The sequence below is a fragment of the Paramacrobiotus metropolitanus genome, unplaced genomic scaffold, assembly GCF_019649055.1.
Source record: "Paramacrobiotus metropolitanus isolate TYO unplaced genomic scaffold, Prichtersi_v1.0 Parri_scaffold0000041, whole genome shotgun sequence".
In the NCBI taxonomy this organism is placed as follows: domain Eukaryota; kingdom Metazoa; phylum Tardigrada; class Eutardigrada; order Parachela; family Macrobiotidae; genus Paramacrobiotus; species Paramacrobiotus metropolitanus.
This window is the reverse complement of record NW_026570261.1, coordinates 495,203-517,519: the sequence shown is the minus strand read 5'-3', so window position 1 is coordinate 517,519 and position 22,317 is coordinate 495,203. Positions and strand designations below refer to the sequence as shown.

At 42.3% G+C, this 22,317-nt stretch overlaps 4 protein-coding genes across 4 annotated transcripts; all 4 read left to right on the top strand.

Moving 5' to 3' along the window:
* The first annotated feature begins 1,411 nt into the window (after positions 1 to 1,411).
* Positions 1,412 to 5,004, top strand: LOC129590669 (regulator of microtubule dynamics protein 1-like). Its single transcript, XM_055486007.1, has 9 exons — positions 1,412 to 1,821; positions 1,887 to 2,025; positions 2,116 to 2,375; positions 2,958 to 3,047; positions 3,239 to 3,294; positions 3,392 to 3,479; positions 4,009 to 4,039; positions 4,138 to 4,271; positions 4,638 to 5,004. Exons 1-9 carry the CDS (start codon positions 1,711 to 1,713, stop codon positions 4,692 to 4,694), a joined length of 966 nt encoding a protein of 321 aa, XP_055341982.1. The 5' UTR covers positions 1,412 to 1,710; the 3' UTR covers positions 4,695 to 5,004.
* Positions 5,005 to 5,625: 621 nt separating this feature from the next.
* On the top strand, positions 5,626 to 6,421 carry LOC129590726 (uncharacterized). Its single transcript, XM_055486083.1, has 2 exons — positions 5,626 to 5,720; positions 5,944 to 6,421. Exons 1-2 carry the CDS (start codon positions 5,682 to 5,684, stop codon positions 6,211 to 6,213), a joined length of 309 nt encoding a protein of 102 aa, XP_055342058.1. The 5' UTR covers positions 5,626 to 5,681; the 3' UTR covers positions 6,214 to 6,421.
* Positions 6,422 to 7,966: 1,545 nt separating this feature from the next.
* LOC129590715 (uncharacterized) lies at positions 7,967 to 8,776 on the top strand. Its single transcript, XM_055486069.1, has 2 exons — positions 7,967 to 8,012; positions 8,102 to 8,776. The coding sequence occupies exons 1-2, from the start codon at positions 7,983 to 7,985 to the stop codon at positions 8,531 to 8,533; spliced, it is 462 nt and encodes a 153-aa protein (XP_055342044.1). The 5' UTR covers positions 7,967 to 7,982; the 3' UTR covers positions 8,534 to 8,776.
* A 1,221-nt stretch (positions 8,777 to 9,997) lies between these two features.
* Positions 9,998 to 10,872, top strand: LOC129590699 (uncharacterized). The gene is made up of 2 exons (XM_055486050.1): positions 9,998 to 10,087; positions 10,175 to 10,872. The coding sequence occupies exons 1-2, from the start codon at positions 10,049 to 10,051 to the stop codon at positions 10,688 to 10,690; spliced, it is 555 nt and encodes a 184-aa protein (XP_055342025.1). The 5' UTR covers positions 9,998 to 10,048; the 3' UTR covers positions 10,691 to 10,872.
* The last annotated feature ends 11,445 nt before the right edge of the window (positions 10,873 to 22,317 follow it).

The window sequence follows — 22,317 nt, the reverse complement described above, 5'->3', positions numbered from 1 at the left end:
GGTGTTCACTGAAAAGTGTTCCAAAGGAGGGTCGCGCGCTTATGCTCAGAATGGTAGTGAAAATGTTAACGCCCAACTCCTTGCGAATCGTATTTTATGTTGCACGTTCAAGGAGGACTTCCCACGGCTGCATGGTGACCTCGCGGAGGAAATCGTCCTACAGTTCGGCCACGCCCACCGTTATACCGGTGCCCTGCCCCAGGAAGGGCTTCAAGTTAATGGTGCAAAGTGCACCCCGAAGGGCCGATGCACGGCCAAGTCGGCAGATTTAGCGTCCATGGACTACGGTATAAACGGGAATTTAAAACGAATTTTATGTGGGAGAGACGAAACCGCGATAGCTCAACTGCAGCGCATTTTTGAAGTGGCCTGCTCTAGTTTTAAAATTCCTGTAATTCACAAATAGCTCAAATCTTAGAAACCTCAATTGCAAATGGTGTTGGATAGATTCAGTAATCACTTTAAAGTTAAAAAAAGTTAAATTTGTTGACTAATGGCTCAGGGAATTTTTTAAATGGGCACCGCCAACTTGGCGTGAACGGGGTGTACTTCATTTACTTCACTTGCTTCATTATTTTTGTATCTTTCATGTTAATAAATAGTTTTGCTACTGGGTAGTGGACAGAATACTGTATAGATATTATTTGGTAAAGTACCAGCAGCAGCATGTACCGGGTATGTAGGTACTTAAAGCCCTGGTTGGGCAAGTTCGGGCATTTTTGGAAATAAATTATAAAATATGTCGTTTTCGTTTTCTTACTTTTCAGGTGTATAGTAACGTTTTCTTGCGGATATAGAATTATTAAAATAATGGTCTTTTGATGTGCCAGTATCGACTTAAGCGGTGCTCAGTGGAAGGGTGTAGCGGTGTTTGTTAAAGATTTTAAAACGACATCCATAAAAAATCCAGCAACAGATGTTTTAGTGCAAACTTTTTCGAAACTATTAGGTGACTACAAGGTATTCTTTACTGGCTAACAAACGAATTCTGCGCGTTCGTGGTGACCTCAAACAAGAGCAGTCCTGTATGTTAAAAGGCGTCTTCCAAAGTACGTAATTGCCAAGTGCATTGATCTCTTTAGTCTTTGGGGAAATAGTTAGTGTTTAAAACAAGTTCACAAAAGATTATTAATAAATTGTCATATTATGCCTTGTTTTCAACTGTCCAGAATTTTTAAGCAATTAAGGATTGAACACGATTACCGGAATGTCTCCGACTCTCAGTAAGCACTAAGCAGTGCAGCAGTTTGAAATTAAAGCCGATTTGTACGTAGGTACGCGCATACTGTATACTGCTTCTATATAAATTTTTTTTAAAAATTCGCAAAGCGGTTTGACATTTTACAGTAATGAAGGTAATGAAGTACTTAAGCGAAGTAAGTGAAGGAAGTGAGGGAAGTGAGGGAAGTGAAGGAAGTGAAGGAAGTGAAGGAAGTGAAGGAAGTGAAGGAAGTGAAGCAGAGTGAAGCAAGTGAAGAAAGTGAAAAAAGTGAAAAAAGAAAGGAAATCAAGAAAGGAAAGTGAAGTCTCGAACAGAACGATCAAAATGAAAGTAACTGCCTTTTTACCCCAGCCGCTCGCCATAGTACAGCATTTAAGTACTTATCCATTCTTGTTTTATTGTACGTAATCTTTCAGAAGGGCTGAGTTTGCTAATACAAGATTGCCACTTTATTTGTATTTGACATTATTAACAATCCTTGAGTGACTATGCCCCTATCCAACAGCAGCAGTCTCCGACATTTATGGCGTGCACTGCGCTACACTCGTGTGCATGATCTATGCAATCCGACCATCCAGCAAACACGGAGAAGGCTGACTGTGAGCTGCGTCATTGCAACTAGTCCTTGTCATCCCGTCGTTATATTTGAGTTTGCATTTATTAGGCAGGACCTTGTCCCCAGTATGGCAGCATCGTAGTCTTCTCCTTCATTCCCGCTGTCAAACTGGCGTATTGCGCCGTTAATCAGTCTGCTAAACCAGATTCTGGTACCCCCCTTCCATTGGCGCTGTATGCTGATCTTGGTGGGTCTGCGATTTTATGATTTATCGTTCACTTGCGTGCAGTGCAGCGACTGTATTTTTATTCGGAAATTGTTTGATTGTCTCCAATAGGTCCTGCAGCGAATCTAAAAGATGTCTGCAAGATCGCTGACACGCTGTACGACAAGCACAACATCGAGGAGCTATATATGCTTCTGGAGCAGTTTCGCGATACGGATGACGCGGATATTCAGTGGCGCTTGGCGCGGGTACTGTACGAGAAATCCCAGGCTGCCACTGTCAAGGAGGAGAAGAAATCTCTTATGTACGCCGCGTTCGATGCATCGAAACGCGCCGTGGCAGCTGGTGGAGGAAACTTCGCGTGCCATAAAGTACGTCCATGTTTTGCAGCATAATAAATTCAGTATTGCTTCCACTTAATGAAGTCAACTTATTTTTTTATATGCAATTGATATTTATTTTGATTTTTCATTTATTTTTTTATCAATTTTTAAAATTGTTTATTGTTATTTAGTGATCGGCGTGAATCTGCGGAGATAAAAAATAAAATGCAGTAAACGCAAATGACAAATTGACAATTCAGTACATTTAATAACTAAAATTTTTTACAATTAATTTTTATTCGGCTGCTTTTATTTGTTTGTTTTTTTTAATTGTAAGAATCTATTGATTACTTAGAATTATTTGCAAACTATTTATTATTATTGATTATGAGTGCTGTGATACAGTCATACAGACATTGCTAAAAGTTGTTTGAATTGTGTATTACCGTCCTGTATTCGGACAACTGTTCTGCTTCTGGTAATTTCGGGAAACTTTTTCTTTAACGGATCATCATAGCTATTTTCTGCTTTGGGAAAATCACTATAGTTATCAGAGTTTCGTAATTTTTATTTTAACAGTTTCTGCCATTTCACGAATTCTTAGTATTCGTAGTGTTCTTAGTATTCCAGTGGTACGCGATCCTTCTGGATGAAATTGGCAAGTTTAAAGGGACGAAATTCCGCTTGCAGCGCTCACCGGAAGTGAAAGAGCATTTCGAGGTACCCTTGTGATTGTTCAGTTTAATATTCATATTTAATATTTTATATATAAAATACATTTATTGAAGTATTATTATTACATTTATTGGATGCGCATATTACATTATTTATTTTTGTAATAAATGTGTACTGCAATGGCCGTATGCTGAGAAATTTCATTTGAGACTGCTGAAATGTCTTGACAATTCCAGAAAGCCATTGCCCTGAACCCATCGGATCCCACCAGTCATCATTGTCTGGGATACTGGTAAGAATTAACCCAGTGAAAGGGAAAACTGTCATTATTCATCGCAGTTTTATGAACATGAACTTCTGATGATTTTTTTTAAGTAATTGTTTTGCAGGCATTATAGTTTCGCGGATTTGGCCTGGTACACGCGGCAGGCCGCGGCCGCGTTCTTCGCGACACCCCCCACATCGACATACGAAGAGGTACACTTTCATAAAATAAAAATACAGAATAATATTGATAGTCGTATCAGCATTTTATTAATCGGTCGGTAGAAATTAAAAACTGCTCAACTTTGCCGGGTTGTGTTGTATTTTTACCCGTTCGGGTTTTGGTTATTTATAAGTTTTTGCTGAATCTTTTCACTGCATGTTCGTATTCTTCCTGCAGCTTGCCAAGCGAAATTGTGTTTGTTTTTTGGAAAATAAAAATTTTGCTTGTTTATTTTTTGGCTGTTCATGTATATTTTTGCGGACTTTTTCCCCCACATAATTTTGCCAAATATCTATATGTTTCGCTTCGTACTCGTATTATTATCGTACGCACCAGATTTCGATGTACATTTCTTTCTAAATCATTTAAATATTAATTACCGAATTTCTCTTACATTCACGTAGCCGGTCTGCAGATTCTTTTGCTTTCTTCAGTGTCTTTGAGTTTCTTTTTCCGACTTACTGTAATTTACACACATATCGTCAACATTCTTCTTACCTTTGTAACAAAATTTTGCAGGCTATCAAATGCTTCGAACACGCGGAACAAGGTTAGTAATGCCGGCTGTTTTCTTACACGCTGCGCATTTGCACTGCCAAAAATTCAGAAATTATTGGCAGTTAATTGTCTTCCTTTTTTCCGCACTAGTCCAGCCGAATTTCTACAGCATGAACCTGCTGATGCTGGGCAAGGCGCATATGAAAATCCACAATTACCAGCACGCCGTGGTCTACCTGACCCGGCTGCAGCAGTACAAGCCCGAAACGGCCGAAGATCGCAAGGTCTGTACGAAATTTCGTAATGTCATTCGGGTGGAAATTATGCATTTTTATGGCGGCGCGGTGCTTTAATTATATAAAAATTTGTAATTATTTGAAGTTCTCTAATTATTGTAACTTTAAATAAATATTGTAATTATTATTATTATAAACATTTATTATAATTTTTTATGATTGACTCAGTTTTCGAGTTTGAAGTTAGTGACAGTTAAAAATCCTGATTTTCTTCTATTAGAACGACTTACGAGTACTCGTACTAACTACTAAGTACAGCACGCCGATTAACGGCTTTTGTGCTTGTTTCAAAATTGCCGCATCTATGGAGATTGACAGTTACGGAGAAACGCATCCAGTTATTTTTATTTGCAGGCGCTGGAGGAAGGCAACCAACTGCTCCAGGAAGCCATCAAGAAATCCCAGTCGTAGTGCGGAGTTGTCTTCGATTTTACCGTTTCACAGTTTTACTGCAGATTTCCATTTTATTATAGGTTTTATTTGCCAGGTTAGATTTTTAATCATTTTGATTTCTTTTATTTGTTGCTTTAATAGTTTAATTTAATGTTTTATTCTATTTTCTATGTTATTGAATATTTATTTTCGCGTTTGAGCCGGTATCACAAGGATGCTTCTGGCCTGTTTATTATTGTTAACATTGGAAAGTTGGTGGGTGGTGACACTGGGTACGTGGATAATAATTATCATATAAAGATGGTGTTAGACGTTAGTACACCGGAAAAGCGACAATAAACAATTTTTGTCTGTCGACTGTCGACATGCGAAAAACGTAAATAAAAACATTAGTCATGTTGGGACTAAAACGAATAATTGCTAAAAAATCTATCGCTAAAACCTAGCGGCAAAAAAATGTTGACATATTGTGGATAAAGTTTTTTTTTTAATTAGGATTGGGATTCGTCGTTGTTGTAAAAATACAGTTGCTGTTAATCCGGATGTATGGACACTGTACATGTTGGTCATTGATAAAGTGATAGCTATCGATTTATTAACTTATTATGCGACTTAACCCGCCGACTTTATGGTGTTATGCGCAATTGTCGTACGGGTATAAATCTGCATTCTGCTGAAAGAACAAGGACTCTTGTCTGACAAAATCTTTTACTCTTGCAAGCTGCATTCACATTTCACTCAGTAAAAATCAGAACTGGAATACCTAAATATCAATGTTATATTTATACCATATACCCCATAATTACAACCTTTTACCGGTTTATTATAATTATCATTTATAAGATATCAATTAGCGATACAAAAACCAGTTTCGTTCGCCAAAATGTTGCATTTGTAATGGTCGAGCATGGCATTATAATAAAGTTGTAGTTCTTTACATACCGGCAGATAGTACGCTTCTGCAGAACCATATTCGTCCAGCTGTTTTTTTCAGACCATACAAAAATGCGGACTACTAGCCTAAACATCCTGCTAATTACTGCGGTAAGCAACAATGATTGTAGAAGCCAGACTACAAACTGAGCACATACAGTACAGAGTAAAGGAATCAGCGCACTTTCCAGCGCCACTACACTACAGTGTGCATGAGCCGGGATTTTGTATTTTTTTTATTTTATGCTCAATTTGTAGTCTGGCTTGTACACTAACGCAGACTTGCACAGTCCATAAAAAACACACTGACTGTGCGTGATAACTTTCTAAACAGATCTGCCTGATTGGCGACAGCGTGTCCGGCGCCACCGTGAAACCCTTATCCGACAACCGATTCCGCACGGTGGAGTTGGTCCGCGATGAGGCGCTGACGTTGGAATGCCCGAGTGATCGTCAGCCGTTTATTGAATTCGGCACCGTCCAGCTGATGGAGGCCTACACGTACGACAAAACCCAACAGATCTGCCGTATTCAGCCCGCCTTCTGCCAGCCCGGCATCGGGCTCTGGCCGCCGCCGCCCCCCATCATCAACGATGATTCGTGAAGTACAGCGGAAATGCCCAAGAACAAGCTGCAGACCTTATTCCGCAGCTATTCCAACAACCGCACCTTCACCCTGTCGTTCGATCGCGAGGATCAGCTGCAAAATTCACTGTGTGGCATTTCGACGCCAATGCGGCTGATGGTGACCTTTCGCTGCTCCGACCAAAAACAGAAAGTCTAAACGGTCTGATTTCATCTCAGACGAATTTATGAGTATCTTTACTGTAATATCAATATGCAATCCGAATTCTCGTAACTGTTTAAAGATATTATGGTGGTTGTTAATAGTGCTGCAGTCCTGTCATCTTATCATTGATAGTAGCAAGCTGTGCATTAAAATCAATTAATTAATTAATTATTTTGTGCATTAACTTTAAAAATCGTTAAAAATTAATGTTTAAAAATTGGTGCACCGTGCACCGTATGATATCTATATAATTATTGTCTCAGAATCATTGACTTTTATGCTACGTTATACACAGGCACTGAATAAGCGCGCTTTCCGTACAGTTTGTTTACTGCTGTGCATTTGGTGATAATTTTAATATAACGCAATTATTTCAGCGTACGAGATTACAGTTATACAATTATAGATTTTCATTTTCTTACAAATCCTGCGTATAGTAATATTACCATCTGTACCTCGATTTTTCATATTTTGTTCACCAGGTGCAGCGCAACAGAAGTAGAAACGCGTTTACTGGAGCGTTGCAGGCATATCACGGAAGCGATCTGTACTGATGTACGTTAAACGTTGGTCAGGACAAACTAAAAAGTATTTCAGAAACACCGCTAGCGCCATAAAATTCGGTATCTCTGGGTTAAACTGTGTCATGTCTGCTCTGGGCACTACTCACAGATGCCGGTGCCGGGAGTACTGAAATCTCAAGGTGACCATGAAACAAATGTTAAATAACATTACAGTAATTTTCATAATTAACGCTCGCACTCGTCTATGGTTTAATTCACGGAGTTTTCTTGTGTGCCGCGCAAGCGCAGCCCATGGGTTCGTCCCAATCTGGTGCAGAACGGTCTGATATTCATGCAAAATGTTTTCATGCAAAGAAGTGAGGACATCGCAAAAAAATTCGCAGCAGAGCCTAATCCCGCTGCCACACTGGGAGGCTGCCATTTGTTCACCAACGGGAAGCGGTTGCAGTTCGTAGTTTCTAAGTTTTCAGTTTACTTATTTTTACTGACTGTTTCAATAAGTGAAAAGCAAACAAATTTCCTGAGGAATTCAGGTTAAGTAGGAAGAAGTCAACAGCCAGCTTAACGTTCCATGAATTAAATGTGTCTCTCAGGCACATGGACGAGGGCGAGTGTCAAATAGCAGTTTGTAGATGCAAATCATGCACCACATTTAATACATAATATAAATCTTGGTTCAATAAAAAAATGATAATCTTAAAAAGCTAATGCAAGCGTATGCGTGCGCCGCGAAAATTAGAATGTAAAAAAAAATCAATGTCAATAATTGCAGACGTACATGTAGTAACCGCGGAGCTGGCAGCGATGATAAATTCCAAAATATAAAGGACCTGCTTATGCGATAGAAACTTCAGAGCAGCCTATTAAAAAATTCGCATGTAAATTGCATACCCAAACTCGGTAATTATCGGTAAATTGACGGTTACGCGTGACATATGTAGCAATTCAAACTGGTTTCGGCTCAAATCTCCATTTACAAACGCATGCTCAGATTTCTTATAAACACACAATACTTGGGCGCAATAGTTTACTTCAGCTTGTTGGCCAAAGCTGTCTAAAATGAGCACCAATGGTCTTTACATTCTGCTGGTAAGAATCTACGGTTTTAGCACTAGTAAATCCGTGCAAAAAAGATGTTTTGATTTTGCTTTATTTTTTTTTAATTATTTGTTTTTCAGTTGTGCCTGCTGGGCGATCAAATATCCTGCGCCACCGTAAAATCATTTCCCGACAGATTCCGCGCGGTAGAGATTCTTCAAGATGAACCGGCGACCATACAATGCCGGACTGATAGTCAGCCGTTTATGGAATTCGGAATAGCCCAAATGCTGGAAGCATACTCCTACGACGAAGCAAAGCAGAAATGCCGGATTAGTGTGGCCCTCTGCTCTAACCTGTTGCCTACGCGGGTTGCGCCGGATCTCGACTATGATGTCCAGGACAGAGTTCAGACTGAGCCAACCAAAATAGAGTCATTATTCATGAGCTGCACCAATAACAAAACCTGCATGCACCCTGTCGTTCGACAGCCAGGATCGGAGTCAGAAAGGAGGAAAATGCGGATCAGAGATGCTACTACGGCTGGTGGTGACCTTTCGATGCTCCGATAAGAAAATCTGAATTGGGCAAGGTTCAGTTATTATCGGCACATTTGATTTCTACTTCGATTAACGGTCGTTTTAATAACGTGATAGTAGCTAATAGCTATGTTTCCGTCTTGTGCTTAAAACAGCGGAAGCACTTTCACAGCTTTGTTGTCAGCCAATAGGGTGGCATATTACCGTGTGTTTGCCTGTAATACTCGTTGACGTCGTTGTAATATATTTCAAAATGGGAGGATGGAGAATGATTGCCAAGCCGGAAATTAAACTTTTCATCAAATCTAACAACTTTCTAAGAAATAATTTAACGTATTAAAAATTCAAAATGTGTTACGAGTTAGACATGAACGGATTCATTGAAGGTTCTAGAACCTTCAGTGACCCGTTTATGTCGTTATTAAGTTAAGCTATTCCAGTGCGAGTTCTGGCAGGTCTGTCTGAACTCGCATTGGAATAGCTTAATAACTTATTACACGACACTTTTTGATATTATGATATGTATTTAGCGCTTATGTTTTGAGAAACGCCGGCGAGGTGTTGGGACATTGGTCAATCCAAGCTCGACTACAAGGTCTCAACGTAACTTCGGAACATGCTCGGCCACCGAAAGGAATAAGAAACCTATAACTAAAAAATATTCCACACGTTCACAGGTTAACTTAACAAAATCGAAATTAGAATAAAAGTGACATGTTCGTACCAGACACCCCGTAATTACACTTGAATTAATCGTCCATAATAAAATACTAGTTTGGGATATACACAGGTTTCGTTCAAGAAAAGCTTCGGAACATGCTCGGCCACCGAAAGGAATAAGATACCTATAACTGGAAAATATTCCACACGTTCACAGTTAACATAACAAAATCGAAATTAGAATAAAAGTGACATGTTCGTACAAGACACCCGTAATTACACTTAAATTAATCGTCCATAATAAAATACCAGTTTGGGATATAAACAGGTTGCGAAGTCCGAAGTCTTCGTGACACCCTCATCCAACAAGCGATGACAACAGTGTGTCCGAAGTCTTCGTGACACCCTCATCCAACAAACGATGACAACCGTTTCCGCCAGGTGGAGTTGATCCGAGATGAGTTGTGACGTTGGAATGTCTGAGTGGCAGTCAGCCGTTTACTGAATTTGGCACCGTCCAGCTGATGGATATTTCTCACCGATAGTGCGTCCGTCAGCTCATATTAAGCTCTGCTCACGTATATACATGCCAATAAAGCTGTTCATTCCCGAATGTTTTAAGTGATAAGTTTTAAGTGGAATAAATATTCCACCCAAAATATTCGAATGCAAATATATACGGAATTCTGGTTATTACCGGTTTATTAATTGTCACTTACAAGGTAATAATTAGGAATATAAACCGGCTTTGTTCAAGAAAAGTAACACCTATAACCAGAACGCTTTCCTGGCCGACATATATAATCTGATTCTCGATACAAACAGGCGTCATAAGAGTTCGCGAAGCAGTTGCCTTCGAGTCTTCGACATCGTCTTAGCTTTGTGAAAATGGGAACCGGCAGTCTTTGCATCCTACTGGCTACGGCGGTAAGAAAGAATAATTTTAAAAAGGCACAAAGTTAAATTAGTAAAAAACATAATATTGCAGGTGCTTGATGTGTGTTTTCTGTGCAGATTTGCCTGACCACATCTGAGCAGATCTGCAAATCTGTGGAGACCTGCAAAACTGAGCAGATTTGCGACAATGTGACCGTCATCACCGTCACCACCGTGAAACCCTTTTCCAACAATAGATTTCGCACGGTAGAGATTCTACGCGATGAGCCGGTGATGCTGGAATGCCCGGATGACAAGCAACCCTTCATGGAATTAGGAACAGCGCAGTTGATGGAAGCCTATTCGTACAATAAAGAAAAACAGACCTGTCGTATTCCTGCCGCCTTCTGCCAGCCGAGCAGCAACCTCCTGCCTCCGCCAACGCCGTCTGCTGCGATCGACGATAGTGGGATGATACGTGAAAGTCAACGAACGACTGACCCGAAACTGCAGTCATTAGTACGTAGCTGTTCCAACAGCAAAAACTGCACCCTGTTGTTTAATCGTGAGGATTACCTGTTAATTTCCCAATGTGGATTAAATACACCGATGCGACTGGTGCTGACCTTTCGCTGCTCCAGCAAAAAAGTCTAAGCCGTCGTGATCGCCTCAGAATTAATGGAGATTGATGCTGATGCTTCGTTCATGATAATGATGGTGCTGATGGTGGTTTGTTCATGTTTTTTTTGCCGTTATGTATCGGTTTTCTTTAGAGCAGAAATATAACGCATTAGGAACATAAAGCGCATTAAGAAAATAAAGGTTGGGTTTATTGACAGATCCAAAATTCAGCCAAGTTACTCCGTTGTCCTCAGTCAATTAACACTGAAGTACCGCAAATTACCGCAACTGCGCGTCAGTTTATACAAACGAGAAAAGTCAAAACCAAATATAAATTAAACATATAAAATGAAAATATATAATATATAAGGAAATGTAACATACATTTATAGAATATTCAAAAAGGCAAGTAGCAAAGCAAGCTCACAATTGCAACGAAGACATCCATATTTTATATTTGAGTCATGCAGTACGAAAACACAGTGAGTGCGTCTTCAAAGTTTAACATTGGGCATAATCACTGTATGTGGGCATTCAGTTGAATATGCAAATCTGCTGCTTTTTAATTGCTTGTTGGCCAGCCAACACCTGCACGCTATAATCGCCTATGTTTTTGCTAATATTATAAGGAAAAAAGTCAAAGAACACCAGAGAAACTGAAGTGTAATAACATGGCTAGGTGATTTCGGTATTCTTGAAACCGGTATTCTTGTTAATATCAGAAAAACAGGAAATTTGCTCAGTGGAGCGCTGCCATCGCAGCAGTATTGCCACATAATCACGAACATTGGACCAGGAACGACGTTACTGGTACTAATGCTTTTGTCAAGACCAGGGACTTATTCTTCTTCAACCTGACTGTGAGGGCGAGTTACTGAGTCTCGAATGATCGTCCTACCGCCGCTAGCCAAAGAATGCGCCATTGCGGTTAAAGAGCAAGAGCGCAATCATTGGCATTGGCTGTCATTGCGATAATCGCATACCGGAATATCATCGCGGACTTGGCAAACAGGATCAGATGGAATGGAAATTAAAGGTCATAAAAGCAGCGTACGCAGTTGCTTAAGCAGATCAGCCAGTAATTCCGATCTTGCTGTTGCTAAAACCTTTCTACACAGATCCGCCTTCATTTCATACACACAGTTTTGTTAGACATAATGGTTATAATTTTTTTAAAAAAGCGGCTCGGTAACTGCAGTTGAAGTGCTTCGTACCTCCATAAGCAAGAATAACGATCGCTGGAGCTCTGCGGATTTTACGCCAACGTATGCAAGTCGTTTACGTAGCTACGGAATGCCATAAAACAATAGGAAAAGTATTTCGAACTTCGCGGAATTTGGTACCATGTACCGGAACATTGACATTTTCCTTAAATTGTGTGGCGCATCCACATGCGGACATTGCAGTTGCAGAACTGAAGACGTCCGTGCTGAGAATAATTATTTATATGGTTAATCGGTTGCCAGCAGCGGTTGCTATACCGTTGTGCTCATTGCGGGTGTTGTTGCAAAGATCATCGCCATTCAGAAAGATCATGGTGCTACTGTCTAGCTCGCAGCAGTCGCAGTAGGTGCCATCGCGGGGCTTCGTGAACCTGTTGCAGTAAGTGTAGCGAAGGTGATTGTTGGCATGACCGGCTCCGGGGCCGCGGACAAAGAAATGGCAGCGAATTTTTGACTATCAGTGACGGGGCCCGCCAGTTTGGCGGAATTCGGCATCCTTCTTCGCTTATTTGTCATGGTCATTCCATTGGTCAGCTGACCCAGCGGTGCTACTGTGCTGGAGGACTGCATGGAGGTTATCATCGGATTTATTTGCGAAGTGCCCTCTCCCTGAGATTGATTGGGTCGGTCTACCGCATGCATGAACAAAATTAATCATAGGCTTGAAAGTGATGAGCCAGCAATGGGGAGTCCGAATAACCGTTTTGGAGGGAAACGAAAAGGAAGCCAATTGGCTTCCTCCTGGATTATTCCCCCTTATTCCCAATACGGTTGAAATCCAATTGGGAGTAAGCTGGAAGAAATCCAGGAATTCGTTGACAGCCATGCGGAAGTCCAGGATGACTTCCTTGGCCGTTGGTGGATGTTACTGACAGAATGGATAATGATGATATAATTCAATCCGTCATTACCGTCCACCAAACGGTCTTGGAAGGCAGGGCTGTAGCGAGGTCCGAAGGTTGGCATAGGCGCAATTTGGCTGCGGCCAGTTGCGCCCGCTTCGAAGTTCGGGCTGCGATAGGTATTAAAAATAAATTATATGATCCGACCAGACGGTATTAAAGCGCGGACAATAAACGGTCGGCGTAGTGTGGTCATTATTTGGCTGATCCAATCACGTGGTCGCACCAGTTTTGGTCGCGCTTGGACCGACCATCCGCCACCGCGTCAGATGGTCGGTGCCAGCCCGACCATAACTGCAACTTGCAAGCTCAATATTTCCCAAACCGGATGTTGCGCGCACAATTTAACGGTTTTCACTCCTATGTGTACAATTCATCTGGCAGCAGAATGTCGTAAAACAAAGCAAAAAAAGTGTTTGGGAATGCGCGAAAGTAAAAGTTTCTGTGTGTGTACACGAAATTGGTTCCATCATCCATGTACCCAGTCACCTCCCTTAAGGGATCCATACGCGCCGCGTATCATTTTTTGCAAGCTTGCTCTTATGGCCGGCCGGGTGTGATTCAGTATCTGATAACTTTATCCATATTTATCTTAACAGACACAATTCCAGATAATGATAAAATTATTAACAGAATCACTGCCAGAGGGAAAGCCAAAATAAAACACTAACTGGCCAAGATGCTTCCCATAAGGGCCATGGTGTTGCGTATATTTCCAGATAGTAATAACGAAATCAAAATTTGCTACTGGGCATCCAGGAACGCCGCCAACTGTAAGCGATAGCAGATAGCCCGATCATAATATGTAGCCGTACACTGTAAGCACTACCAGAAATGCCGATCAATGTGGGATTCGGCTGATATACCGGGATGTTATCTCACTGCAGAACTACCATCGCGATCCGGTTATAAAAGAGCGATTGTATGCGGAGTAACAACTGAATTTTAGCAATAGGGCATATTTATCATTATTTTGCAAAAAGCGCTTGTTTGATACGGTGATTGCACCGGACAACAAAGCTGGTTTATACCGCGCTCGAGCAGATCGCGAGATTAATAATAATGGTCGGCCGGAATGCAAATTAGATTTACAACTTACGACACTATTGGATACGGCAGATCGCGGGTGGTTCCGTCTCATGTTATGCAAAACGTGCAGACAAACTACTATAACAGGTTGCGTTAGCGTTTAACAGCGTTTAACTTCCATCGTGCAAAAAGTTCTCAACCGTGTACCACGCCAAATGCCTAAGCTTGTTTTGTTGTAAAAAAAATCTTTTTAAACCGCCCGGATGGATGAACTGTGCGCCGGTTCCAGCAAACTTCAACCATAAATTTTGTCCACTTCATCGTTTTGGATCGTTTCCCAAAACATGTGGTTAACGGGATATACTTGTTTGAAACATGCCAATATTTATGGCTACTTTGAAAATTTTTTCTGTGCCTTGCTTTGGTCCGTTTTAGAAGTGTATAGGCTCATTAGAAAGCTCAAAAATCGCGCTTTTTAACAGATAGATTTTCAAAAGCAGCGCTAAAAACACAAATGTTAGAAAAATTTTTATGTTGCGTTTGCCTTTAAAAAATCCCATCCAAGCAGTAAATGGAACATCTTCAGGTTTGATGTTTTCAGTTGAAACATAAAATTATTTTACATACTGGGTTTATTTGAAAACAACTTTGAATGAAAAGCTAAAAGGATGTGAATTTTTAAACATAGAACTAATTGTTCTTACCGATAAAACCACTGAGCGCTGGAGTTCGAAAGATTCTATCGCAAAACCAAGAAAACCCAGTATGTAGAATAATTTTCTGTTTCCAATGGTACCAAGAACATCCAATTCCATTGCGGCAATGGAATACAAAATATGTTCTGCAACAGTTCCGACTATTAATACGAGTAACTAATAAATGAAGTTTATTGATCATTTGATAAATCTTTGATACGAGCTTCCTTTGAACAGTGTGAAGCAAAGAACTGCCGAATCCGGATAGTTTATAATATGACGACAGTACGAATAAAGAACGCTTCACATAGCTTAAGTTGGCTCAGTGGTACTTTATAACAAAATTAGCCGACTACCCTAGGTAACGCGGTAGATCATTTGCTGTAGTTTATCTATGGGTAATTTTAACGCGGCGCGCGACGCGATGGTCGCGTAAAAAACTGCGAAGATCGTTTCAATTCTACTTCGTTAGTATTACAAAAAACAGGATGTCCTCTTACACAGCTGCGGTTACACTGAAGTGACTGCAGTGGCTTTGAATCGCCCGTTTGTAAGGTTCAAACACCATCTAACGATTCCAAAGCGGCATCACAAATTCAAAATTAACATATCATGTCCGTTTCACAGTTCGCGTCCATTGGACGCAAACATCTGCGTCAAACGACCATAATAAGCATTACCAGCTGCGGCTGCTCGTAATAATAAGTGATATCGTCGCTTTGTTAAACAGCCATGATAAAGCATCCAAGCGCTTGTACGGATTCCGATTTCCCATCGACTTAGATATGAGACGCTGCAAACAGTGCATTGCAAGGATTAAGTGAGGTTTTTTTCTCAATAGGTAATTAAGTAAACGAATCATTTTAATTAATTATCACTGTATGTGAATCGTTTTAAGTAGTATTTAAGACACTTTTTGTTATACTGTGAGAAACATAACCTAACGCAAATTGATAAGTCTGCAGTATGTAGATTGTACAAGCAGAGCCATTTTATTTGTGGAGCGCAATCAACCTACCAATTTTGCTGCGAGAACCGTCGGACTCTTGCCAAGCCGGAGTGACATAGCGTCGTCTTGAGGAAGAACTCAGAGTAGAGTCTGTGTAATTTGAGTTTGGCACGGCCGTTAACGTCGTAGCAGTCGGCAAAAAGACGCTGTCCGTTGCTGTTTCCGGTAGTACAGTGGAAGCATATTCTGCTGTAACGCTAGTCATCTGCTGCTCATCGGCGACTTCCGGCAGCTGCGTAACAGATGACGCTGTTGTTGTGAGCATGTACGTGCTGGGAATTATGGATAATTCTTTAGCACCAGCGGTCAATATGGCTGTGGTCATTGCGGATGGTTCTGTGCTGCCAGTGCTGGTATCATTCAGCAAGATTACGGTGCTGGTCCCGCTCCTTGTTGTCACATTAAGTGGCAGCGCTGGGCTTCGCGATCGTTTTGTTGCTGAAGAAAGCGTAGAGAAGATAATTGTAGTAGCTGGCGCGACCGACTCCGCGGGAAAAAAAAACGCCGGCGTCTATGCGCCTATCTAGCACTGTGCTCGGTGATTTAGTGGAACTCGGCACGCTTGTTCGCTTATCGGTGGTCCGCTTGACCACGGGTACGGTTGTGCCTGAGGTTTTCGTCAGATTACTGGAAAAGTCTGTCTTTGTGATGGCTGTCGTTGCACCATGTGGGACAGTCATTTTCGCTTGCGTAGACGACTGGCTGAGCCTACAACAAATATTTCAACGTTCCTGACATTTTGGCGTACTGGCTTCGGCGCAGAACATACTGGTTTATGATCGGGGTTGCACCGAAAATCCACGTATCATTTCTCGCAAGCTGAGTCTTATGGTCGGCCTGGAGCACTATAGCCATGGCTACAGATACTGCTAAAATTATTGACAGGACCGCTGCCAGAATGACAGCCAAAATGCAACGTCTCTGAGCCATGATTCCTTCAATAAGAGCCATGGTGTGCACTGAACAGCGTACGTTGATTTATAATTATAAATTATAAAAAAAGTGATAAAAATTATCAATTAACGAAGTAAAGTACAAATAAAAGTGAGCTGAGTACTTAGGAAAACCGCAGATTATGTACGAGCGATTATTGCACAGCCAAATACGAGTACAATAAGCACCGGAAAGGCCGATAACCATGAAATGCGGCTGGTGTACCGGGAAATTATATAACTGGAATCCAATCTTTTCAATCTGGTGAAAGAGTAATTTTTACGAAGCAGTAGTTGAATTTTAATTATAGTGTATAATACTCTGCGGAAAGCGGCTGCAGGATGCGGTGGCTGCACCTGCGAACCATGCTGGCTTGCACCGTGATCCAGCAGAGCGCTACATTATGAACAATGGTCACGGATACAGGCGGAATGCAAATGCAAACGAGAGTTACAGTATATGACATACATGATTTATGATTGAACACGGTATATCGTTGGTGATTCCGTCTCACAATATGCAGATCGTACCTATAGAGTTACTGTAGTGCCTCGCACAACTTGAACCACAGAGCATGTGTATGGGATACCAGTACATGGACAGCGCGTGTATGCCAATATTTCCATGTATGTATTATTGTGTGTGATATACGTATTATATATATGATATATGTGATATATGTATTATTATATATATTTATTTCCATGTATGTATTATTGTGTGTGATATATGTATTATATACAAGGTAGCCTCGCGCATCCGCGCTCGGCACTTAAGTACTGGATAGTATTAGCTTTGTTTTGGAAAGGTCATTATAAATATGTAAAGGCTGACGTTCGGAATTTCTGACGTTCTGACAATTTTAATTTTTCACGTTCTGATGTTTTGACGTTCTGACGTTGTTTCGTTCTGACGTTCTGATGTTCTTACTTTATGACTTTTTGACGTTCTGACGTTATGACGTTCTGGCGTTCTAACGTTCTGATGTTCTTACTTTATGACTTTTTGACGTTCTGACGTTCTGACATTCTGACATTCTAACGTTCTGACGTTCTTACGTTATAACGTTCTGATGTTCGTACTTTACGACGTTCTGACGTTATGATGTTCTGACGTTATGACGTCCTAACGTTCTGATGTTCTTACTTTATGACGCTCTGATGTTCTAACGTTTTAATTCTAACGTTCTGACGTTATGACGTTCTAACAGTTCTACTTTGTGACTTTATGCCGTTTTGACGTTCTGATGTTCTTACGTTCTGACGTTCTAACGTTCTGATGTTCGTACTTTATGACCTTCGGACGTACTTAAGTCCTGATGTTCTTACTTTATGACATTCTGACGTTCCGACGGTGTTACGTTCTTACGTTTTGAATTTCTGACGTTTTGAGGCTCTGAAATACGTATGGACTTTTGCTGTTTTGCATGACGTAATAATATACATATTTTTTTACCTAAAGAGCAAGTAATTATGCATCCGCTAGTCTCCGGGGTTACAGTCATTATGTTTTAAAGCACTTTTTTATTGCTGTGCAGTGAATACTTCTTCCAGTGCTCTTTATGTTTCCTATACTTATGACCTGGTGAAAGCATCTTCTGACCACTGGTTATTAAAAGCAAACAAAAATCTATGCAAAGGACAGTAGTGGTAGCTCGGGCACTAGATCACTTAACGGAGTTCGTGCACTGGACAGTAGTGGTAGCTCGGTCACGCGTTCACCTAACGGGCTCTGTGCACTGGACAGTATTGGCAGCTCGGTCACCCATCTACCTAACGGGATCTATGCACTGGACAGTATTGGTAACTCGGTCATCCATCTACCTAACGGGAACTATGCACTGGACAGTATTGGTAGCTCGGTCACCCATCTACCTAACGGGATCTATGCACTGGACAGTAGTGGTAGCTCGGTTACTAGATCACTTAACGGAGTTTGTGCACTGGACAGTAGTGGTATCTCGGTCATTAGATCACTTAACGGAGTTCGTGCATAGATGAACGCGTGACCGAGCAGTAGTGTTAGCTCGGTCACGCGTTCACCTAACGGGCTCTGTGTGCTGGGCAGTATTAGTAGCTCGGTCACCCATCTTCCTAACGGGATCTATGCACTGGACAGTAGTGGTAGCTCGGTCACTAGATCACTTAACGGAGTTTGTGCACTGGACAGTAGTGGTATCTCTGTACTCTTTCACCTAACGGGTTCTGGGCACTGGACAGTGGTGGTAGCTCGGTCACGTTCTCACCTAGCGATTTTTTGACGCACTCAATCACTAGGTGAGTGACTGACCGAGCTCAACCTGTCCAGTAAGAAATATCGCTAGGTAAGGAGAAAAATCGCTAGGTGAGGATGTGACCCTGCTACAACTACTGTCCAGTGCACAGAGCCCGTTAGGTGAGCAAGAGCAAAGCCCGCTCGATGACTCACTCACCTAGAAATTCCGCTCAGTGGGCAGTAATGGTGTTTCGGCCACTCACTTGTCTAGTGATTTTTCTTACTGGTCAGTGGTGGTAGCTCGGTCACCCACTCATCTAGAGATTCCGCTCAGTGGTCGGTGATAGTGTTTCGGTCACTCACTCGTCCAGTGATTTTTCGTATTGATTTTATATTTTTACATTTTATATCGGTTGATTTTAAACGTGTTTCGAGCTCGGCAACACCGGCAGCAATGTTTGAATAACGCGAGTGTTTGAATAAGTACAATAATTTATATATTTTTCGGTTTAATTAGTGTGATAATTATGTCTATTGGTATTTTGTATTGTATCTAGGCAAATATTTCTAAGTTTCAAGGTGACCTTTAAGATGGGTTGGATCAATCTGGTCTTGATGCCGGCTTGATACCGGCTCGATATTTTGATAAAAAAAACACATGCCGGCCACTTCTGAACTATCCCGGATCTAATGGTGTTGTCCGTTTTTCCAGAAGTTTTATGGTTATAGAGATCTCAAAACTATGGGGCGCCGCGCGTAGTATAGATCTTGTACTTAATATATAATTATGACATAATTATGCATTATTGTATGTGATACAGACACTATCGCTGACCAGCTTACACATATGCAGTTCGTTTGTTGTGAATTTAGTTTTAGTACTCAGTTTTGTACTCACTTGTGATACTAATTATTCAAAGTTATGCGATTTTCAAGAACAATACTTTAGGCGCGCTACCCGTCTGCTGGTTCCCCGTAGGCGTATGTAACCGACCAAAACGTCCGGACGACCAAGACGTCCGGCGGACGTTTTAGTCGTTAAACCGACCAAATCGTCCGGGGATCAAAAAAACGTCCGCCGTAAATTTTGCCCACTCAACAATTTTTGCGTTCTCGATGTGATCTGAAGTTCCTGAGAGAGTCTCAGCCCGGACACTTTGGTCGGAGCACTAATTCAGCCCGGACACTTTGGTCGGAGCACTAATTCAGCTCGGACACTTTGGTCGGAGCACTATTTCAGCCCGGACACTTTGGTCAGAGCACTAATTCAGCCCGGACACTTTGGTCGGAGCACTAATTCAGCTCGGACACTTTGGTCGGAGCACTATTTCAGCCCGGACACTTTGGTCAGAGCACTATTTCATCACGGACACTTTGGTCGGAGCACAATTTTGAGCCGGACACTTTGATCGGAGCACTATATTGACCCGGACACTTTGGTCGGAGCACTATTTCAGCCCGGACACTTTGGTCGGAGCACTAATTCAGCCCAGACACTTTGGTCGGAGCACTAATTCATCACGGGCACTTTGATCGGAGCACTATATTGACCCGGACACTTTGGTCGGAGCACTATTTCAGCCCGGACACTTTGGTCGAAGCACTATATTGACCCGGACACTTTGGTCGGAGCACTATTTCAGCCCGGACACTTTGGTCGGAGCACTAATTCAGCCCGGACACTTTGGTCGGAGCACTATTTCAGCCCGGACACTTTGGTCGGAGCACTAATTCAGCCCGGACACTTTGGTCTGAGCACTATTTCATCACGGACACTTTGGTCGGAGCACTATTTCAGCCCGAACACTTTGGCCGGAGCACTATATTGACCCGGACACTTTGGTCGGAGCACTATTTTAGCCCGGACACTTTGGTCGGAGCACTAATTCAGCCCGGACACTTTGGTCGGAGCACTAATTCAGCTCGGACACTTTGGTCGGAGCACTAATTCAGCCCGGAAACTTTGGTCTGAGCACTATTTCATCAAGGACATTTTGGTCGGAGCGCAATTTGGAGCCGGACACTTTGGTCGGAGCAATATATTTGCCCGGACACTTTGGTCGTAGCACAATTTCAGCCCGGACACTTTAGTCGGAGCACTATATTGACCCGGACACTTTGGTCGGAGCACTATTTCAACCCAGACACTTTGGTCGGAGCACTAATTCAGCCCGGACACTTTGGTCGGAGCACTAATTCAGCTCGGACACTTTGGTCGGAGCACTAATTCAGCCCGGAAACTTTGGTCTGAGCACTATTTCATCAAGGACATTTTTATCGGAGCGCAATTTGGAGCCGGACACTTTGGTCGGAGCACTATATTTACCCGGACACTTTGGACTAAGCACTATCTCAGCCCGGACACTTTGGTCGGAGCACTATTTCATCAAGGACATTTTGGTCGGAGCGCAATTTAGAGCCAGACACTTTGGTCGGAGCACTATATTTACCCGGACACTTTGGTCGGAGCACTAATTCAGCCCGAAAACTTTGGTCGGAGCACTAATTCAGCTCGGACACTTTGGTCGGAGCACTATATTTGCGCGGACACTTTGGTCGTAGCACAATTTCAGCCCGGACACTTTAGTCGGAGCACTATATTGACCCGGACACTTTGGTCGGAGCACTATTTCAACCCAGACACTTTGGTCGGAGCACTAATTCAGCCCGGACACTTTGGTCGGAGCACTAATTCAGCTCGGACACTTTGGTCGGAGCACTAATTCAGCCCGGAAACTTTGGTCTGAGCACTATTTCATCAAGGACATTTTTATCGGAGCGCAATTTGGAGCCGGACACTTTGGTCGGAGCACTATATTTACCCGGACACTTTGGACTAAGCACTATCTCAGCCCGGACACTTTGGTCGGAGCACTATTTCATCAAGGACATTTTGGTCGGAGCGCAATTTAGAGCCAGACACTTTGGTCGGAGCACTATATTTACCCGGACACTTTGGTCGGAGCACTAATTCAGCCCGAAAACTTTGGTCGGAGCACTAATTCAGCTCGGACACTTTGGTCGGAGCACTATATTTGCGCGGACACTTTGGTCGTAGCACAATTTCAGCCCGGACACTTTAGTCGGAGCACTATATTGACCCGGACACTTTGGTCGGAGCACTATTTCAGCCCGGACACTTTGGTCGGAGCACTAATTCAGCCCGGACACTTTGGTCGGAGCACTAATTCAGCTCGGACACTTTGGTCTGAGCACTATTTCATCAAGGACATTTTTATCGGAGCGCAATTTGGAGCCGGACACTTTGGTCGGAGCACTAGTTCAGCTCGGACACTTTGGTCGGAGCACTAATTCAGCCCGGACACTTGCGTCGGAGCACTAATTCAGCTCGGACACTTTGGTCGGAGCACTAGTTCAGCTCGGACACTTTGGTCGGAGCACTATTTCAGCCCGGACACTTTAGTCGGAGCACTATTTTAGCCCAGACACATTGATCGGAGCACTATTTTGACCCGGACATTTTTGTCGGAGCACTATTTCAGCCCGGACACTTTGGACTAAGCACTATCTCAGCCCGGACACTTTGGTCGGAGCACTATTTCATCAAGGACATTTTGGTCGGAGCGCAATTTAGAGCCAGACACTTTGGTCGGAGCACTATATTTACCCGGACACTTTGGTCGTAGCACTATTT

Coding starts and splice junctions, on each gene's coding strand:
- LOC129590726 (XM_055486083.1), top strand. CDS start 5,682: ATGCGGACTACTAGCCTAAACATCCTGCTAATTACTGCG. Junction 5,721..5,943: donor ACATCCTGCTAATTACTGCG/GTAAGCAACAAT, acceptor CTTTCTAAACAG/ATCTGCCTGATTGGCGACAG.
- LOC129590699 (XM_055486050.1), top strand. CDS start 10,049: ATGGGAACCGGCAGTCTTTGCATCCTACTGGCTACGGCG. Junction 10,088..10,174: donor GCATCCTACTGGCTACGGCG/GTAAGAAAGAAT, acceptor TTTTCTGTGCAG/ATTTGCCTGACCACATCTGA.
- LOC129590669 (XM_055486007.1), top strand. CDS start 1,711: ATGCCCCTATCCAACAGCAGCAGTCTCCGACATTTATGGCGTGCACTG. Junction 2,376..2,957: donor GAAACTTCGCGTGCCATAAA/GTACGTCCATGT, acceptor TTAGTATTCCAG/TGGTACGCGATCCTTCTGGA. Junction 3,295..3,391: donor CATCATTGTCTGGGATACTG/GTAAGAATTAAC, acceptor ATTGTTTTGCAG/GCATTATAGTTTCGCGGATT.
- LOC129590715 (XM_055486069.1), top strand. CDS start 7,983: ATGAGCACCAATGGTCTTTACATTCTGCTG. Junction 8,013..8,101: donor ATGGTCTTTACATTCTGCTG/GTAAGAATCTAC, acceptor TTTGTTTTTCAG/TTGTGCCTGCTGGGCGATCA.